This window comes from Pectinophora gossypiella, chromosome 9 (assembly GCF_024362695.1).
Source record: "Pectinophora gossypiella chromosome 9, ilPecGoss1.1, whole genome shotgun sequence".
Lineage (NCBI taxonomy): Eukaryota > Metazoa > Arthropoda > Insecta > Lepidoptera > Gelechiidae > Pectinophora > Pectinophora gossypiella.
This window is the reverse complement of record NC_065412.1, coordinates 2,361,039-2,376,984: the sequence shown is the minus strand read 5'-3', so window position 1 is coordinate 2,376,984 and position 15,946 is coordinate 2,361,039. Positions and strand designations below refer to the sequence as shown.

General features: G+C 42.9%; 2 protein-coding genes across 6 annotated transcripts in view; one reads left to right on the top strand and one right to left on the bottom strand.

Annotated features, from left to right (window-relative positions):
• The window catches only part of LOC126369432 (peroxiredoxin-4-like), a 196,628-nt gene that overhangs the window by 134,237 nt on the left and 46,445 nt on the right, over nt 1-15,946 (top strand). The window lies entirely within an intron of this gene.
• The window catches only part of LOC126369358 (histone-lysine N-methyltransferase 2C-like), a 56,980-nt gene continuing 44,434 nt past the window's right edge, over nt 3,401-15,946 (bottom strand). For all 5 annotated transcript variants that reach the window (XM_050013705.1, XM_050013709.1, XM_050013708.1 and 2 more), the window contains exons 45-53: nt 10,104-15,808; nt 9,750-9,824; nt 9,082-9,225; nt 8,488-8,643; nt 7,462-7,600; nt 6,705-6,975; nt 6,226-6,355; nt 4,748-4,930; nt 3,401-4,327 (exon numbers count right to left, since the gene is read on the bottom strand). In XM_050013705.1, coding sequence (XP_049869662.1) covers nt 4,235-4,327; nt 4,748-4,930; nt 6,226-6,355; nt 6,705-6,975; nt 7,462-7,600; nt 8,488-8,643; nt 9,082-9,225; nt 9,750-9,824; nt 10,104-15,808 — 6,896 coding nt within the window. In that variant the 3' untranslated portion in view covers nt 3,401-4,234. The remainder of the gene's footprint in view (nt 4,328-4,747; nt 4,931-6,225; nt 6,356-6,704; nt 6,976-7,461; nt 7,601-8,487; nt 8,644-9,081; nt 9,226-9,749; nt 9,825-10,103; nt 15,809-15,946) is intronic.

Genomic DNA, 15,946 nt, shown 5'->3' with positions numbered 1-15,946 from the left:
CAACTCGCTGTAACTTAACCTATCATCACTGCTGAGATTAACACTATACGATGTAATCGTCTCGATATCATTTGGATCATTACATTTAAATACATACTAAACATGTCAACAGACTGACGGCTGCGCTCTAAAACTAAATCTTCGACTAGAAAGAACTAAATCAATCACCTCTTTCCATCATTATTAATTATTTTATTGAAATACATTTATTGTAGCACAATATAACTGTTTCAGAACCGTTCCTACATTCGGCTCGAAGCATAAACGCAGTCATCAGTTTGTTTGACGTTAATAAAATAAAAATATAAATGGAAAACAGCAGCGGCACAGAACATTAATAGAAATACATCAAAAATTAAATAAGAAACTAATTCTAAATATAGTTGTAGTCAAAACTTTTGCGTCTAAAACATTTAAATTCAATAACAACAATGATTTCTATAATCAATCTAATTTTATGTACAAAATGTTCACTTCCAATGGCTAGAGGTGGGGATACATAGAGACGGTGATGAAAAATTATTATCAAAATGAATAAAACTAATAGAAACTTGCATTGTAACTAATCAGTGACCTTGTGTCGTTAACATACATAACTATAATGACGCCTAGAATCCCTATTGTCGTGAGGAGTTGCAATTTATCAGTGAGATAACGCAAAAGACTGATATGTCCTAACTGATATGATGCACTGCATGGTGACACTTGTTCAGCCCATCACCCAATTAGTCATCATTTTTGTACATTTACAGCCCACAGGCTGCAGTTCTAAAAGGGACATTAAACGAAAAATTTCCTTCTTTTTTGGACGCCCTCCACAATGTGTAGTTTAAGTGATTGATATACAGGGTGTTAGTGACATCGTAACGAAAAAAAAAATGGAACGCCTATTTTATTGTACTAAAAACGATGGTGGGTGTTTTTCTTGTCGCAAATGTTTAATTAAGATTTTCAATTTTTACTGTGCCGCAATGTAAGTCGAACAACGCGCCACACAGACGCTAAACTTACGCGCGGCTACGTTACGCGTGCGAGATACGATGTTGATATCTAGGTAGGAGTTTTCATTCTCTTGTATTTAGATGCTTAGTAGTGGTTCAACGTTTAAAAATGTTGTTTGTTGAAGTAGAACACCTACTGCCACGATTTTTCACGCACGGTACCTACCTACCAGTTATTAAAACGTTCCTAACTTATTAACAATAAAAACCCTACTCTTGCCTTACCTTAATTGTTATTCCTTCGGATGAAGTACCTAGGTAGGTACCCTAGAACATGTCACGTCACGTAGGTATGCAACATCGCGTTTCCTCCGCGGTAGGTAGGTATCACACGCACTCACAAACACAACACCTTGCTCTTTAATAAACATCAACAATCTTCCATACTTTTGCGCAGTAAATGGTCTATGATCTATCATCATAGTCGACACTACTCATTTACAGAATGAAACAAACACTCACAAACACGAAAAAAATATCCTCGAAAAACATCACGCGATTCGGGTCAAGCTTAGTATTCGACTGAGCGGAAGCGCGCGGCGGCGTTAGCGCAAAGCATCAAAGGCGCCGACTAAGGGCGCCGACGACGCACCGGCCGCGGCCGCGTCGAGCCGACGACTAGAGAGAGAGAGAGAAGTATGTTTATGGTGCAAGTGACAGAGAAAGAAATAGTATCTGTTCGTATGCCTACTTTATTGGCGAGCGTTGCCCTTGACCCGTGCGCCGGCTATTCACCTGCGCATAGCTGAAGTTGTAGATACGTTATTATTATTATTGATGACATTGATAAAATTTAATAATTAGTAATTTTTATTTGTTTATTTTAAATGTGCGTTCTATGCAGCTTAAAACACAATATGGGACTGAAAAAAAATCTATTATTTTTATGAATTTGGCGACAGGAAACTTCACTTGATACCTATCAACTCAAAGAAATACCTAGTATCTGTTCGTAATGCCTACTTTATTGGCGCGCGTTGCCCTTGATCCGTGAGGCTATTCACGTCCGAGTATCCATCAAGACAGATCAAACAAGCCCTAACTTGGAGGTCTTGCGTCCCAGGATCCTTTAATTATGTCTTAGAACCTTCTTGGCCTATGTGGTCCAGTGGTTGAGCGATGGGATGCGGAGGGTCCGGGTTCGTATTCCGGTGGGGACATATCACAAAAATCTGTTTATAAGGCCTTTGGTTGGGACGTTACAGGCTGATCACCTGATTGTCCGAAAGTAAAATGATCCGTGCTTCGGAAGGTACGTTAAGTCGTTGCTCCCGTCTACTAGGTACTTATGTAAGCACGTAGCCGTTACATGAATATTGTACACAGAACAGGATAGGTTTAATTAGTTCTTTACTGATGATTTAACAATGAGATTTAAAACTACGAATAACTTAGTACTTAGTACCTCGGTACGGTACCAACATGTAACAAGAAAAATAAGATCACTCCACTCGGACAATTTTTTTCTTTGAACATGCCGACATTGCCTACGCGGCGGAGTTGCCGAACTATCGATAGGTAGATTATCAATTGTTGAACTTGAAAATTGTCTAAACTATCGAAAGTAGTGATAGTACATTTAGATCGATACTAGCGATAGTACCGATAGGTCTTGCTTTGTAACAATAATGGGTATTGATCTAAAAGATTTATTTATTTTCGATTTTTGTGTAGCGAGGTTTTGCGTAGGTACTTACATACTAAGTTGGTGGATGGTTGACATAGTAGGTAACTAATTACCTAATCTGTGGTGGTTGTGTTAGTTGGTTGTTAGTTATTCTAATGACAACAAAGAATACAATTATTTACTGTTTTAACTGTTTTAGGTAGATAATGGCCCTGATTCCTATGAGTAAATGAATGAATAACCCGGTCGAATCAAAAAGGTATCTCGCTGGTAACTTAATTCTGTCGGTTGTTTTAGATTTCTGCTTAAAATTGACGTGTATTCCATAAATTTTATGCCTGTTGATTATCCGTCCATTTAAGAATAAGAATAAAATAAATTTATAATTTACGATAGACAGAGAAAGAAATAGGATCGGTTCGTAGTGCCTACTTTGTAGGCCGCGCCGCCGCCGCGCCGCCGGCGTGCGGCGCGGGGCGCGCGGAGCGGGGCGTGCGGAGCGGGGCGCGCGGCGCGGTGCGTGTGGCCGTTGACCCGTTCGAGCAGCTGTTGTCTCCATTACATCGAAAATTTTCGATAATTTGTCATTATTGTTTTTTTTATTGAAATTTGGGTTCTATGCAGCTAAAAGCACAATATGGAATTGAAAATAATTAAAAACAAAACTCAAAATTTCATGAATTTTGCGACGGAAAATTCCACTAGATATTAACTCAGAATCATGGTCTGAATCATCCCTTTCAGTATTCGTTACGATGTCACTAACACCCGGTATAATTACTTATGTCTTATTGTTTTTGAAGTATATTTAAGTTTGTTAATGTGGCGTCCAATATGGAAATAAATGTATTTTCTTTCTTAAAAAATACTGGTTTCCACACACTCGCTTCAACCCTACGCATGAGCTACATTGGGCAGTATAATGTTAGCTCAGTTGACGTCTCTCAATGAATACCCACCTCGAATACGAATTAATAATTAAATTGAAGATCATCAGTAAAACTTTCGATATTGTCTTATTGGTAGATCACACGTCAGAACAAATTCATTCATTCAATTCATGGTCTTACACTTTGGTACATATTAACTAGTATTCATAGCCGTCTCTACACTAATCGAAGGTAAACCCTGTCCTGTGAAATTGTGCAGAATTGGTAATTGGCAACACATCTACAGCTCTTTAACTTTACGAATGTGGTTGTGAAACCGTTGGTCCTTGGCGCCTCACATTTGCCATCCGAGGGTTGGTTTCCACTCAAACGAAGCAGAGTGTAGGAATCGACCAACCACCGCGAGGGACAGAACGACACTGTCTTCTTCACTCTCTCTCGTACGCTGGGATTGGTCGACTCCTTATGTCTCTACTCGTCTCAGGTTTATGTGAAAACCAACTCAATAAGCCCCTAGTCAAAGCTAAATGTCTCAAAACGTGTCACTTGTAAAAAAAATGTTAATGTCACTAGTAAATGTCAGACACGCCGGCAGCCGTCCGTGTCCGTGGTTATGTCTCAGCCACATGCGAGCACATGAACGTCGGAGTTGGAGAAGTCGCCGTAGCCGAAATCGGCTGGATCACATCATCACGTCTCAGCGAATGTTTTCACGTCTAGTTCATCCACTTCCTACAGTTGGGCGCGCCGCACATGCACATTATCTTGTGTGCGTCGTCCTCTATGTCGAATTTGTAGTCGTACGCCAACTGTAGGTGGAAAATATAAAAAAATAAGTTATAAAACTAAAAACCGACTACGGTAAAATCGCGCTCTAAAAATAATGAAACAAGAAAATAATTCGCTGAAATTTTTCCGAACAGTGATAACTTTGTATTTATTGTTCGTAATTCGTAATTAAAATTCGAAAATAAGTCGAACAGAAAAATGAGATTGAGGTCACGTTGGTCTAACAGAAAGCTCGGTGAGGTGTACCCACATCAACATGTAAAAAAATGGGTACTTTTGACTACCCCAATTGGGATATAGTCGTGAGCTTGTATGTTATGAGTTTGAGATTTGATCATCTTAGACTGGTTTCTATTTCTAGTTTAGTATGTTATATTTTATCTCTGACCCAGTAAAATGCCCACGTATTTTTTCTGTCAAACAAAGGAATATGATATGACCTCCTCCCCGCGCGCGATGCGCCGCTTGGCGAAGATGATGATGCGCAGGTGGCGGTCGACCTCGACGGTCTCGGCGACGCAGTTGGGCGCGCACGAGTGGTTGATGTACCGCGCCAGCCCGCCCGACAGCGTGGCGTCCACCACGCGCCGCTCGTCCAGCCGGAACATGTAGATGCCGCGGTTCTGCAACACACCATCAGTGATGCGCCGTTCCCGGGAACGTTCCCAAAGTGGGAATATTCGCAAAGTGGGAACGTTCCCAAAGTGGGAATATTCACAAAGTGGGAATGTTCCCAAAGTGGGAATATTCGCAAAGTGGGAATGTTCCCAAAGTGGGAATGTTCCCAAAGTGGGAATATTCGCAAAGTGGGAACGTTCCCAAAGTGGGAATGTTCCCAAAGTGGGAATATTCACAAAGTGGGAATGTTCCCAAAGTGGGAATATTCGCAAAGTGGGAATGTTCCCAAAGTGGGAATATTCGCAAAGTGGGAACGTTCCCAAAGTGGGAATGTTCCCAAAGTGGGAATATTCGCAAAGTGGGAATGTTCCGTTCCCGTTGTAAAACACTTGTCACGCGTGTTGATCGCGAACAAGATAGGTAGGGGACTTACTAGGGTGATGAATAAAAGAATATGCGTTTCACCGATCGGCGTGGATTGAAAATCAGTGTTGCCCTCTGGGTAAATTTTCACTGAACCCTGGCCTTTTTTGGTGAACTGCGACACCCATATTAATTGTTTTCTAACTAAATATTAATGTGTGACAAAGGTTTTACCTAAATAAACTTTTTTTAATATATAGAATAAATAAGAAGTTTATTTGCAAAAGGTTCCTAGTAAGTAAATTTATAGATAGATCTCAGAGTCGCAGATAAGTTAATACTGGCTGATCGCCCTTAATTTAGAAAGAAAACTATCACTTCCCTAAAATTCTTCACGCGTCGACACGGGGTAGATAGATGTATGCGTTTATTTGTGTAATATTTTCTTAGTTTTATGCAGTAGTTTTTAAGTATTCCTTATGTTAACTTTTTGGTAGTTTCTAACAGAAAAACAGGGGCAATAACACTCACTGAGTGACAAAAAACGGCAGGCGTTAGACTCTTTAATAATAAGGACACTGGCTGCTTTTCTTTTTTAAATTGCTCTTGATTGTGGACTGCATTGTCTTGCTCGCGCTTGCGCAGGCGGCACACGGTAAGAATAAGATTTATGTATGGAGTGTCCCGGGTGTGGCAGTAGTAAATCACGATCATGTTTAATGTAAGGTATATTTTAAAAAAAAAAGAGCGTCGAGGGCCCTGTGCCGAGGTTTTTCTTGCGGCTTCTTTTCCCCGGTTATACAGGTTGTGAGAAGCTGCAGTAGTTTTAGGCGGATGAGACGTTCGTTATGTAAAAATTGACGATTCAAAGTGTAACTATGTTATCTATTGAATAAAGATATTTTTGAATTTTTATTTAGTTCATGTCTCTGTTTACCTTAGCCTCGTACTTCTTCTCCCTGATCTCGGATAGCTCCGATCGGATGATCTCGCCGATGTACTCGATCACCATCGTGTGTTTCTCCAGGTCGCGCGCCGCGTACAAGCCCAGGCCCTGGATCTTCGATCTGGCGACGAAATTAGTGTTCACATTATTCTTGAAAGAAGCCGTAGTAGCCCAGTCGGAAGAACGCTTGACCCTCGTTGTAAGGTGCCAAGTTTGAATCCAGCACGGGCCTAAACCTATGATTTTCCAAATCGTTTTTCGAATCTCAGCGGTAAGGGAAAACATCGTGAGGAAACCCACATACTCGAGAAATGTTTTTCGGAGGTATGTGACCTAACCGGTTTGCCCTTCGCGGGTTGGAAGGTCAGATACGCAGACGCTTCTGTAAAAAACCGACCTTGTTAAATCTCCAGATTAGGTAAGCGAACCCTGTGAAAACATTTGCGTAAATGGAAGGCAGTCCAAGAAACCTGGCCAAGTAGACGTTGTTGCGCCACTCCATCTTCATCTTCTTGTACTGCGAGCTCTTGGTGTGCACGAACTGCTTGGTGTAGGGGCAGGCCACGTGGTCGGGCGCGGCGGGCGCGGCCGCCAGCCCGGGCTGCGCGCGCGCCGCGCGCCGCCACGCGCCGCGCCCGCGCGCCTCGCTGCGCGCGCAGCCGCTGGGGTTCACGGCCAGCCCGCCCTCCAGCAGCGCCGAGCGCCCGAACTTGAAGCGGTAGTCCGTCAGCGTCTCTATGCCTGCAACACACGCCTGGCGTTACGACACTGGCGCCCACCCTAGCGCTCTAACAATATTGCCATCCTTCACTGATGAAAAGTAACTGGGCAACGGTAGACTGCATTCTCACCATGTCTTCCCAGTTCGGTTTCCAGCACAGTTAATCATTCTACACATAGCCTAAAAATATAATGAAACCTTAAGTTGAAAGGCTGTACTTTTAAAAAATCCGAAAGGGATCGCCGCCCTACTATGTATACATTTCATTAAAATCGCAAATTGAAAACTAATAACTAACAGTTTTCACAATTGTGGATAATAAAGTAATAATCTTTGTTAAAATATTTAGTTCTCATGGTAAGTGACTATGTATAGTTTTTTTATGAAAATAGAACTCTTTAAACTGATATGGACGTTCGTTCGAATCTGCAGGTTAGGTAAGCGTACCCTGTGAAAAACGGGATAATGCTAGGGAGAAGAGAAAGTAATATGGACGTTGGACTTACCTGGCAAGCTCTCGAGCACTCTGACGACGGCAGGCTCCGTCAGTCCAAACAGATCCTCTCCAGTGACGTAATTGTTCCACAGCTTCAATACACCTTCTTCACCACGCCCCTCGCGTAACGCAGCCACTGTATCCAGTACCTGGATACAACATACCAAAGTTGTAAAGTTCGCCGAACTCATGTTAGTGCAATTATACTTTTGGCTCAAAAGTCCCATGCAAAAGATGATACAATACTATAGAAAAATGGATAGATTAATAACTAGATGGATAGATGTTCAAAAATCAATAAATAGTAAAATATTGGAGTATTATTTTCGCGAAACAAATAAAATTTAGGATGCAAATACGATAACAATTTAGATCCTCAATGATTACATTGTATTGTGCTGAACATGCTGTGAAATGTTAATTTGTCGTTTCATTTCATCACATAAGAACTAAAAATACGAAATCTTCAGCAGTAACGCCATCTGTTGACGTCACCTAGCTTACCTAGCCTGGATTTGATTTATTTTTTTTCAAATGTCCAATAAGTCTTAAAAACTATTTTTGTTATATATTTTTGTTTTTGTTCCATAGTTGGCTGTGACTGTAACCTGGAACCTGACGGAAGACAGCAGTAACTGTTAGTACTATTCAGAGGCGGAGGACAGGAGTCCTAGTACGATACTACTCTGGAAGCCATCTCACTCGCGTCAGACAGAATACTGTGGGGCGGAAGGCAAAAGGGAAACCACTGCCCTATTTATCCCTTAAAAGTAGCATGGAGAACGCTACACCGACAAGAGCGTGGCTCTTAAATTAGAGGTGATTCAGTAGCTGCATATCTGTTTACCCCGGTAGGAAAGAGGAAATAGGGATTTTATGTGTTTGTATTAAATATGTCCTGTGAAGTTATTGTTGGCTTCACGCTATAAATAAAGACTAGAATGACTATTCTTACTTCCATACTTATATTATAAAAATACACAATTAGCCGTTGGTTGTTGGAATGAGTAGAAGAGTAGAATAGTATGGTATTCACCGTGGCCCATGCGGCGCGCGGCGTGGGTGCGCTCATCTCCTGCTTGGTCTCGTCCTGGGCGCGCACGTGGAAGCGAGGGCGGCCCTCCTCCTCCGAGATCCAGCACAGGTAGCGGCAGCGGCTGTTGGCGCGCGACATCGACCAGTAGAAGCGGACCTGAACGCACAATAAGATTATACAAGAATGTGGATGAGCAAGACATAAAAGATTAAAAGGCTATATGCAAACTGGGGGGTTAAAAAGGCCACATCGAAGCAATTCATCTAAAAAGCAATATTGCTATTTGACATTTGTTTGCATTGCGCACTTACTTTTATATGCGCAAATGTCAAATTACAATATTGCTTTTTTAGATGAATTGCTTCGATGTGGCCTCTTCTTTGTTCTAGCTATTCTGCCTCCAATGTGACCGGATGCTCAAAACAAAGTTCGGCTTTGCCAGTCACATTCGAGCGCATGAGAGAAGAGACTGAGGTCACCGCTGTCGGATATAACAAGGAGGACTGTATATATACTTTATCTTTCTATCCTGCTGTCGTATACACCAACCTCGAGCGCTAGGACCTAGGACCAAACCATTCAAGCAATACTCACAATCTTATAGCCAATGGGGTAGATGTAGTTGGGTGTGTGGAAGGCGGCGAGCTGATGCGGCAGCAAATGTCCTGGAGCCAGGAAGATGAGCCCGCCCACGCGGATCAGGTGGTTGGTGTCCGAATGTAGCATCACTGACGCCACCTGGATATATTCATAAGTAAATTTTATGATTTTGATATATCGTCGCGTCAATCGTGACATCGTAACGAATAATAAGGGGTATGATTCAGACCATGATTCTAAGTAAATATCATGTGGAATTTCCTGCTGGAAAATTCATGAAAATTAAAGTTTTTTTTTATTATTTTCCATACTTTTGCGACGGAAAATTCCACTTGATATCAACTCAGAATCAAGGTCTGAATCATCTATCAAAGTTTTAGTTACGATGTCACTAACAGCCTGTATAGTGAAATCGGATGTGATTTTTGTTATCAAAACCTCGGAATAGACAAGCCAGCTTCAATCCAGGTAATAAATTGTGATCTCAATTTTCACCCGGAATGAAATTATTTGAAATAAATCGAGGTTTAGTTGAAGAAAATTACATCAGAATGTGATTTTTTAAAAACGCGCTTCGGCGTTTTAATAAGAGAAGATATAACTTTTATGTAATTTAAAGAGTTCTTATTTTTTAGGTTGGAATATTTGGAATAATTTCTTACCTGTCTCTGTTCGTCGCGGGAGACGTATACGCGGCGTTGAACGCTTAACGTGGTCAGCTCGTTATCTTTCTCGTTCTGTTGAAAGAAGGACGATTTAGTTGTATAATATAGAAATAAATAAACATATTATATTCCCAATTCAGAGAAGTACCCTCTTTTCACCGATTTATTTGGCCAACGTGATAGTGCAGTGTAAAGTATCGCCGCGCCGTATGTCTTGTTCAAATGTATGAACAAGACATACATATTCTGTTTTAATTTGAAAACAACACTTTTAATATCAGAGTTGTCATTCGGTAGTGTAGTAAATGCTCTGTAATAATACTTTTTCATCTACACAAAACTGAAACTCACCTTAGGCGCATGCGACGCGCAGAACGCGGTCTTATTCTTGTAGAACACGCAGCTATCCTTGACCGCGCAGCCGAGATGGTAAACGCTCCCGCAGCGCACCTTGAAGCACCTCACGGTGGCACCCAGCCTCCTACACACGGCACACGTGGCATTGGAACCAGTAGCCAGAGCAGTCTCTACGTTCATAAGAGCTCCACTCACAGTCTCATACACTCCTTCAGACCATAACGCGCAGTTCAAATGCACCCATCTGTCTACGTCACAGTTCAACAACCTCGAAACGCCGTCAGCTACACCGTCGCCTTGAATACCACAGAGCTCACACTTCCTCATATCTTCATTCGTCACAGGCATTATAGCCACACCTGTTCTAAATACCAGTTCCGTTAGCTCCCTATCTGTTGGTCGTTTATATTTAACCGGAGGTCCAATACAACCGGGCGACCACGCCTTATATCTAATTCCTTTGAATTTGTCTTTCTCAACGGGTTGGTTGCTCTTCTCGTCTGGCTCGTCAGTCTTGAGTTCTTCGTCAAGCGCGCTAACGTCATCACCTACTTCCTTCATTAGTTCGTCGTTGTCTAGTCCGTCCATGAAGGATAGGTCCATTTTCTCGTCTTTAATGTCTGGTTTGATATCCAGGTCGTCAGTCTCCATGCTTTCAGTGGAGGCAGTGTCAAAGTCGTCCCTCTCTTTAGACACACTGGTCTCAGCGTCAGATTTACTATCATCTTTAGCTGCAATTTTCGATTTCCCATCAAGGATGATGTTCGTCGGTCGCCACGCGAATCTTTCGTAGCATTGCGTGCTGCAGAAGTACAACTCTGAATCACTATCGCAAAGAATCTCTTCAGCGTTGCCTTTATTTGCCGATAATAATGGGAATTCTGATGCCTTCGCTCTAACAACAGAGTCTAAAATAACTACATCACAATGACGACAGAATTTCGCGGCCCCATTTAGGATGCTTTGAATATCAATCGGAGTGCCTTCTTTGCCATCTTTGCCTTTAGACCGGTAAAGACCAAGTTTATGCGAGGGAGGCGTAGCAGTTCTTTCCACTATTTGATACGAAGTCGGTGGAGGAATATGTAGGATGCCCGCGAGTTCTTTCAGTACTCCTAATATATCTTCCGCCGCTCCGGATGTTAGGGTGAGCGTAACTGTGACATTCTCATTGCTCTCGGTGCTGCCAGGGGAGTCGAGATTCTTTTTCATAGGCGAGTCTGTATCGCCGGACCTTAGTGACTTAAGACTGTCTTCCTCCTCCTTCAAGTTGTATAGGGACACAGGCTTCACCCTGATAGGCACAGGAGCAATGATCGGAATGATTGGCGACATCTTCCCAGACATAGCCGAATCACTGTCTTCATCTTCCTCTTCGTCGTCGATGAGCTTAAGTCCCGGGAATCTATTCTGAGGTTCGATGTCAAGACATTCAGGACTGGAGCAGCTGACAATGCTATCCGGTGTATCAGTGTCGCGTTCTTTACAGATGAAGTCGAGTTTCTTATCTTCTGGGTCATCGTCAAACATGATAGGTTGGAATTCCTGGTCGTAGAATCCTCTTTGCGTTGAAGCGACAGGCTTCTCAGGCAATGGTTCTTCGTCACCAAACGGTTTCGTGTTATAGTAATCAGCAACGTGAGGTATTTTAGCGTTGCCAAATTCTCCAGTTAAATCCCCTTTCAAAATATCATAGTCTTTGTTTTTCAGTTTAGTTAGGTCACCTGAGCCGAATAAAGGACAAACGGCAAAGTTTGTAGTTAGAGCTGGTTCTTGAATTTGCATTGCCGGTAGTAATCTTAACTGAGCCATTAAATTGTCAATGAACGTATCATAATCTTCCTCATATCTTGATCCCTTTCGAGGTCGCTTTTTCGCGTTAGCTGCGTTCAAACTGTTTTCCGCAGCAGCTTTCATATTCATTTGCATTTGTTTGCGTTTTTTCTGTTGATATTCTCGTCGTTTCCTCTTCTTGGCTTCAGAAGGAGTCTCAGCAGGATTCACTTCAGACGAAACATCCATCGAAGCATTTTCGGAGAATTCTTCTTTCATCGGAACATCCAATTTCCCTTGGTCTGATGCAGTTGATACGCCTGACGTTGCAGATTGTTGTGAGCTTTCGTCAAGTAATTCTTTCTTCACGTCCATAGGCGTAAATGGTCTGTGTACAGGGCTCTGTTGCGGTGGAGCAACTTCCTTTTTAACTTGATGCTGTAGCTGTTGGTTCTGCTCCACATTCATAGGATACATTTGCATAGTTTTCATAGTCGGTGAACTCTCTGGAAGAGGGGTCGTTTCCTCTTTTGGCATCACTTTCATTGGCGGTTTACGCACATCCATCAAAGATTGAGTAGAAGTCTGAATTAGAGGGGACATTGACGATGTTGGCACGGTGGTCTGCATCGGTCGGGACGTAAAAGGTGAACTGACAGAGGTGATCTGTCGCGGCGAGTTCTTAGGGATTTCTACTTCTTGTGTTAAGGCTAATGTCGGAGGCGGTATAGACGGCCTCGCTAGCTGAGCTTCCAGAGATGGAATGGTGCCTAAAGCTGGCGCTGTCCTCTGTATGGTCATCGTTCGTTGAGGTACTACCGTTGCTGTGGTAGTTGAAGTCTGTAGCAGCTGTTTTAATAACACGTTTTGAGATTCATCATTTCTTTGACCGGCGACACCTTGCTGTGGCGTTTTATTTCCCGCCGCATCTGTGGTAGCTGCAGCCGTGTTAGGATCATCTGTTTCCATAGGCTCCGACTTCACAGTGACTGCCTCAACGCTATGTCTCTTTGTGGGTTGTATATGACCCACGATAACTTCGCTCTTTGGTTCATCGGTAGACTTCGACCGTTTCAAAGGAGACGTAAGCTGTGTATGCAATAATTTTGACGAAGTTATAAAATTAATGTTACCGGTAGGTTTGTTCTGCATCTGACTTATTCCAGGAGTCACTATACTTTGAGTTCTGATGGTCACATTAGGCGCGGGTTCCTTGTTACCCAATAGTGGCCTAGAAGTCATGACCAAAGCTGGCGGCTGACTGGAGCTTATACTTTGTGGATTAAAAGGTAAATTGCTTGCACTGATTTGCCTTGTGGGTTGGAGTAAAGTATGTCCAAGAATGCTCGTTGGCAGAGTCTGGCCTTTTTGGAATCCTCCAACACTTGTCGTTATAGTGTTGCTTGTATGAAGCATGGTAGGTGGTGTCGATGGATTGTGTATTTTAGACAGCGCTGGCATTTGAATGATCTGCGAAGCTATCGAAGTGGCAACTTCTTCCTGTTGAGCATAAGTTTGCTGATTCGTTATCAAATGCGACTGCGCCGGCGACTTCATAACATTTTGCATGCCAACAGGCGAGTTTATAGGCGATACGGTTGGTGATTTTCTCATCTGCCCCATACTTGATAGCGCATTGATTCGAGAGCCCACCATCTGAGCCACGCTCATAGGCATAGCTTCTGAACTAGAAATGCTAGTCACGGGTTTCTCAATCCGTTGCACAGGAGACGGCCTGGACGCCGCCACCTCTACTTTCGAAGACGGAAGGAGATTCTCAAAGTTGACTTGTGTAGGTGTCGTAGCGTCACTGGTTTTCCTCATCATCTGTGGTTGAACTGTGGGAGTTTCAACCTTTGAAGTACTTGTGTTCAAAGAGGACATTATAGTTCTCAGCTGTTGCGAAACATTCGCCATGTTGGAAGTTAGTTCTGCGGGTTGAGATAGAGGCGATAGTTGAGGCACGGTGGCAGATTGTAGCCCTAACCTTTCAGTTTCCCTTTTAGGGAAAGCTATCTGTTCCTGAGTGTCTTTCGCTTCTGGTTTCATTTGCTGAGTTGGCTGACTCGGAGCGCTCATACTAGTATTTTGAGAAGGTACATTTTGAGACTTTTGCTGCTGTTTCACAGCGAATGGTTTCCCATCGTCATTTATGTTCTCGAGAATGCTGAGCATATCTTCGAAGGATTCTACATGTTTCTGATTGCCTTCCGCCGCTTCAGAGTGCTCTTGCATTGTGATGTCGTTCAAATATCTCTCTTGCGACGGCGTGGGCGATGGTATGGAAATTTGAACAGAATCCTGAGCCATTTCCGAGGTGATTTGCATGTTCGAGCCGATCACCATCTCTTTGGTCTGGTTAGCAATGGCTTTTATAGTCTTAACTACGTTTTCTTCCTGTTTGCTGACTGAACTTGGCGGGTTTGGAGGTGGCGGATCTGGCATAGATTTATTGTATTGCATTAATATATTACTCGGAATGTTATCTTCTGGTTTATCTTCGTCATCTCCCTCCATAATATTATCAGGTATTTTTTCGGGTATCGGATCTGGACTCTTAATATCTGCTTTACCTAGTAACAAGGGAGTTCTATCAGTGATACATAGAGTATGTGGTAACTCAGTTTGTTGACTTATCTCAGTTTCTATATCGATATCTTTGGAGTCTTTGACTATTGGTTTCAGGTCCAAGTGCGATGGGCCCTGAGTAGGTATTTGTATTTGTTGAAGCGGGATATGTTGCGCATCCTTTTCTTGTTGACTTTCTGACGTTACCGTGCTATCGGGCGACGCCGCTTCATCTTGGAATATCTTTGCTGGTAACGTTACGTCATGGCTCACAGACAAACTATGTAGTTTAGTGTTTGAAAGTGACAGTGCCATGGGCTTTTCAATAGTTTTTACTATCTTCTGTTTCACTTGATGTTGTGTCAAAATAGAGACTGGGACTCTAGAAGTACCCGCCACTGTGTTTGATGTCGCTAGAGTGATCACTGGACTCATCGAAGACTTCGGTACGTTGGAAGAGATCACACTTATCACTGAACTCACTGGTTTTGATAATGATGGAGTACTTGACATGTTAATAGTCAAAGGCGGATTGGTTATATTTAGAGGCACTTTCTTTATTTGTTTCGCGGCGCCAGGATGACCGGCGACATTCGCGATAGGCACTGAAAGACTTTTAAGCACAGGTACAGATATAGTTTGGTTAGCTATAGACACTGACGCTACAGTCGCTTGGGATACTTCGTTAAGTATTTTAGTATTGGTATGAGGGGATAGGACTGTTGCGCTCAGCATAGGTAGACGTGATAGTGTCGTGCTTTGCGCAATTTTGTATTGTTGCACATTAGGCGGCACAGAAGACGGTTGCTTCGCTGGGGCTAAACTGATAACCGCAACAGTCTTAGTAGTAGTCTCAGTTCTAGTCGGCTTCTCTACTGGAGCTACTTCCTCCTCCACCTCATCTTCAGGTTTCCCGCTATCTATTAATTCTTCAAAATCTTCTTCGGTAGCGATTCGTTCTTCAGGGGATATTGCACCTGGTTCCACCACTACTATATCATCGTCATCGAGATGTTCGACGTATTCCTCCATGTCTTCGTCGTCATCTTTGAAGGTGAGGCGAGCTTCGTCTGTTGGCGAGGAGTATTCTACTCCTTCAGAAGCGTAGAGTACGTATTTTCCGCTAGTTTCGCCTTCGTCTGTGCTTCTTTCGTCGGAAGTGGTCGGAGCGGCGGTTTTGCCGGTGAATCGCGGTCGCGGTGGGGTACGTCTTTTCAGGATTGAGACCTTGTTGATATGGGCGGGGCGTCGGCCCTCGTTGTCCTTGTTGGGCCAGACGGGCGCGCCACCGAAAAGACCCGCTTTAAAGTATCTGTATCCGGGCGGTATAGGCGCCATATGATGCTGATGATGGCCACCTGTAGCAGTAAAATGCAAATTGAGTTACAAAATCACAGCAAAGTCTTATGATTCAATTGTATCTCCGCTGCAACGGAGTTACACCGCAATGGCTAATTCTAAGTTTGGCAATTGCTTGCTACATCACTCAAGTGTAA